Here is a 4,864-nt window from a genome sequence, read left to right on the forward strand (position 1 = left end):
ATCTCAAAACATTATTTCTTATACGAAATGGAAAACATACAGATCGATCGAAAAACTCACGGTGAAACCAGCGAAGAGAATGTGCACCATTAGCATATCAATTTGTTGAACATTGGATTTTATCTGTACCGCCTCATTTCGCTTTCACAGAGAGAGAGAGATTTATGACGGTTGTCATACGGCCAGGCCAAACGGATCGAAGAAAACTTCAACCGGAAAGATTCGACAGCAGCATCACCAGATCACAACTAGTAACCGGCATCCGAAAGCCGATCTATTGTTCGATTCCTCCTGGGACTTGGCCTTACCGGCCCCCGGCTTTGGCTGAGGTCACTTCCAAAGTTTTTCCAAAAAAGGCGCCACGACATGTCGTCGGTAACAACAACCTCTCAACCGTGGCTCCCAACGACCGTGAGGGACACTTAGAGGGAGTCGGGTATTTGGAAGGAATTCCAACCCGTCCACCTTCCACCAAAGCCGCTAGTCTCTCCTCCGACAGCAAATCTCGTCGACAAGCTTCTCAATCCATCGCATCCGGCTTTTGCGCAGCTGCCGCTGAACCTTCCTCTGCCCTTTGCCGATGCGAAGACGTTCCTCGACGATGTCCGAATATGGTCGGAGCGTCGCATTGTACGGCACGAAATCCAGCGGCTCGGGATTGGGCACCGGGTCAAATAGCAGATCACGCATGGTCGGACATGGTGAGCTTGTGGCTCGCACGGAATGGATAATCTTCTTCGACCGACGATGTTCCTGCTGCTTCTTTTCGTGTTCCACCGTCGGCGACGTCGTGGCGCGGGAAGGTCCATCGAGACGACCCTCGATGTACGCACGGATGGGACTTTCGTGACACTTTTGCACCATCACCGGAACTCGAGCCACACTGACTTTCGGTAGTTTCAGCTTCTCGATCTTAGTACTATGCGCCATCCAGTGACCCCATTCGTCTCGCGTCATGCAGGTGTGGTAAACCAACGGTTCTGCCGGACGGCACTCCGATTCCCCATCGGAATCGAAGTCCTCTGGGGAGCTTTCAAAATCTGCCAATCGAAACCGTTTCACCTCTAGCTTCGCCTCGGGAATCTCCCTCGGTGCATCGGCTTTACGAAAGTAATCTTCAACCAATGCCGCCTCATCGCGCAGTTTACGCCTGTCTTCCATCAGCCGTTCCTTGTACATCGCAAACTGTTTCACCGTCGTTGGATACTGGCGCACGGGGCGCTCCTGAACTTTGTTCAACTCCGCCAAACGCCTCTCAAGAGTCTCACGCAAGCGTACCTTCCCTTCATTCCTAATGTCCGGAGCAGGATATTCGGCCATATACTTTTCCCCATCGAATGGCTCGGGCTGTTTGTGACGGTCCCGTTCCACCTTTTCCATCTGCTCCCTGACACGATCGAACCTCGCCAGGTAATGGTTCCGCATTCGGTCCAGAAACTGTTCCTGAGCTTCAATGGCTGCGGGTTTATTTTCTTTGTGTACAATTTCCGGTGACTTGTAGGAACTTATCGAGCAGGAACTGTCTTCAAGCTGTTCGGAAGAGTCAACTAGGTCATGGTGCTGGGGTTCAACCTGTTGGTTTTCAGACACAATCTGTTCAAACTCTCCAATCGCGTCTTCTGATTCGCTCTCGTTCTCAGGACTTGGTGGTCGGTTGAAATATCTGTCGAAAAGTTCGCTTCTCAGCAAAGCACGCCTGGCTTGGAAGAATGTCTTGCAGCACTCCTTCGATATCCTCCTCTTGTGGACATTTTTCTCCTCCTCCTCCTCCTCGTCTTCCTCGTTCTCCTCCTCCTCTTCGACGCCTTGCTGTTCCGAGTCATACACACTCCCACTGGAACTAACATTCCCCGCAACGATCACATCATCAACACAATCCTCCAACGGTCGCGGCGCTTCCGTTGGACAAACTTTCGTCCGGTTCCGCTCGTGAAACACTTCCTCTATCGGTGTACGCCTGGCGAAAGCGTTCGGCTTGCAACATTTTTGCGGCTTCACGTTGAGACCCTCGAAGGCGGCCAAATAGTTGGGCAGCGCCCGGTGTGGACGATCGTACTCTTTCCTTTCGTACGGGCGCCGAATGTCAAACCGTTCCCTGTCCCATTTCACGCTTGCTGCACCCTTCGAGCAAGGCCAACCGTCAACGTGACCATTATCCGCCATCGGTGGTTGCGCATTAGAAGAGCATTCTTTTTCGAAGGACTTTTGCGATAAGCGAACTTCTTCGTTGTTTGAATTGCCACTGGGGGACGAATTGTTTGTCGAATTCGGCTCGAGTGATGCCATCGCTTCCTTCGATGGAAAGGAAAAACAAACCTTGAAATGAAAAATGAGCCAGTCAAAGTACGCTATGTACTGGTATTCTTTTGCGATAATTTTAAATTTGCTTACCTTTACAAAACTACCTCCAACTGGACCTCCCCAACACCGTCGGGAGATGCAAATGAATGGATCACAGAGCAAAAAAAAAACTGTTGAATGTTTAATGAGCGTAACAGTATGACATAATTTATGTTCGCCTAACGACTGCAGAAGAACCAACCCGAGGGTCACCCTACCGTACCTGTTGCCAGGCAACGGAAAGAGATTGGCAATGACATGCTTTGTTGCAGAAGAGTTGAAACCACGTTACGTCATGTGTAACGTCACACCGCGCATCTTCAAACTCATCCCCATCCTAGTTCGGCTGTCCGACATCAGTGCACACCGAGTGAACGCAAAGTGAAAAATTATGCACAACAACGTTTCGAGTGGTTTCCTCTTCCCTTCTTTTTCGCTTGCCGCGGGTGTCAAGTGCATTGCTGTGTGAGACATGATCTGGAATTAACCGGTAGCTTCACCGGTGACCAAAACCCAAAAACCCGATAGCGTAATGCCGGCCTTTGAACAACATCTACCGTCGATCCAATATGGCAGCATCTACATTTCTGAATTGCACATCATATAGGGCTCGGCAAGCCACCGAGAAGAAGTTGCTTGGGTGTGCTTATGGTGCTTATTAATTAAGACCCCCTCTAGTGATTTCCTTTTTCACTCCAGTACGAGACCACGCAGAAGAAAGGCAACAGATTCTTGTGACATCCGAGCCTATCCTAGCCCATCCAATGGTCCGAGTGTAAGCAGGGTAAGCAGTTTATGAAACCAGAAAGATGAACCACATTGACATCATGGTCGTTACGGGTGACATTTTGCGGAGGTTTGTGGTGTGTCGGTTACTGAGAAACTCGTATGGACCAAAAATATGCAAATCTCGTACATTCCACAGTGGGATGAATTTTTTTCTTGGCGTCCTCAAGCTAAATTTATCGTCCTGAAGCTGTGCGGTCGGAAAAAGACCGCATTTCTCCGTGTCGTAGGCTGCAAACTGAGCCCATATAGCGATAACGTTAACGTTTCGAGTGCGTTATCCGATTTCGAGGTTTCGTGTTACCTCTAAAAATATCTTCCAAAACCGGTTCGCGAATTTCACCTTCCGATTTCGCATGCTTTCATCATATTGTATGAAGGTTTACGTTGGAAAAAATGGTATTGTAAGGAAGAACGTACTTTTGTATGCTTTTTCTTTTATTAATCTTCTTGTGCATCTCCATCTCACCACTCGCCGCTTATATTGCTTTTTATTTTATGGCTTTGGACATGCTACCCCTGAGGCAGATTGTCCACTTACGGCACTGCACTTGTTCCGATGGACGGACGGACGAAAAACCCACCGTTCGTGCAACGAATCTTAATCGAGCGTTTGACCAACCAGACTCCACTCGTCGGTACACAACGGGGAATGGATTAGTGGCTCTGTACTTGTGCACCCGTTGATTCGGTCACTTCGCATTGACTTCCCTTTCCGGGGGTCTTAAGCTCCTCCAGGCCATGATGGATAACGAGCGTAGGAGTTCGTCCGATCCCTTGAGGCGCACGGCTCTTTCGGATGAACACATAACCCAAACTGAACCAATATTGCCACCGGTTAACATTTCCGGTAGTATATTTTGATTAGTGTTACAAGCGAGAGCAACAGCATGAAGGCGAGCTGAATGAAGTGCAATCTTATGTGAGCTAAGAAGCTCTAGTTTATGCTCATTGCTACCGAAGTTATACTAATTTATTTGAGATGGAAAGTATTGTTTGATTCAATTTATGTTCTGAAATATATTTTTAAGACCACCACTTAGTTAAACTGGATTTCAAATCCAGCGGACAGTCACGAGAATGTTCTAAACAACACTAACCAAAAATAGCTCAATCTGTTTCATAACCTGTTTCTCTCGCGATGGTCAACATAGAAAATATTAATCCTGTTTTCCGGTACGAGGACTGGTTTATGCAAATTCGTCCAACATGGAGTGGTTCGGGAATCCCCGTATCTCGATGCTCGGTTTTAGTTTTGCCCGTTCATGGTGCGTTTTAGCAAACCGTTCCCCAACGGAATGGCTTCTTCCTATCGATCTGTTCTGCAGTGTGCCTTTACCCAACGCTCGCCGTCATCGAAAGTTGCGCCTGGAATGCGCCATGTCAAGGACGCGTGGCGTAGAGCGTAAATGAATTGAATCAGAAGACGACCCTGGCCGAAATTGAATTCCATCCCAGAGGCGCTTCCCAACATGACGTAAGCTCTGTGCTGTGCACCGGCACTCGGCGGTTTAGTCTAGGGCTGGCATCATCAACAGCATACGAGATTGATGGCGCCAAAGAGTTGTGGAGCTGCACGAACTCTCGACACAGCATGGGCTCACGTTCACGCATCTCCCGGGGACCGACCGAACGTCGTCTTCGTTGTTGAATGGTATGGTTGAAGGAGGAGTTCCGCCGCCATGATGTCAGTCGCCCCGATCACTGTCAGGGACATGTCGAATCGTTTAAAGCCACC

At 48.8% G+C, this 4,864-nt stretch overlaps 1 protein-coding gene across 1 annotated transcript; it reads right to left on the reverse strand.

Moving 5' to 3' along the window:
• Nucleotides 1-480: 480 nt before the first annotated feature.
• On the reverse strand, nt 481-2,286 carry LOC131285608 (uncharacterized). Its single transcript, XM_058314469.1, has 2 exons — nt 1,836-2,286; nt 481-1,796 (listed from the first exon to the last, which is right to left on the reverse strand). The coding sequence occupies exons 1-2, from the start codon at nt 2,284-2,286 to the stop codon at nt 481-483; spliced, it is 1,767 nt and encodes a 588-aa protein (XP_058170452.1).
• Between the last annotated feature and the right edge of the window lie 2,578 nt (nt 2,287-4,864).

This window comes from Anopheles ziemanni, chromosome 3 (assembly GCF_943734765.1).
Source record: "Anopheles ziemanni chromosome 3, idAnoZiCoDA_A2_x.2, whole genome shotgun sequence".
NCBI lineage: Eukaryota > Metazoa > Arthropoda > Insecta > Diptera > Culicidae > Anopheles > Anopheles ziemanni.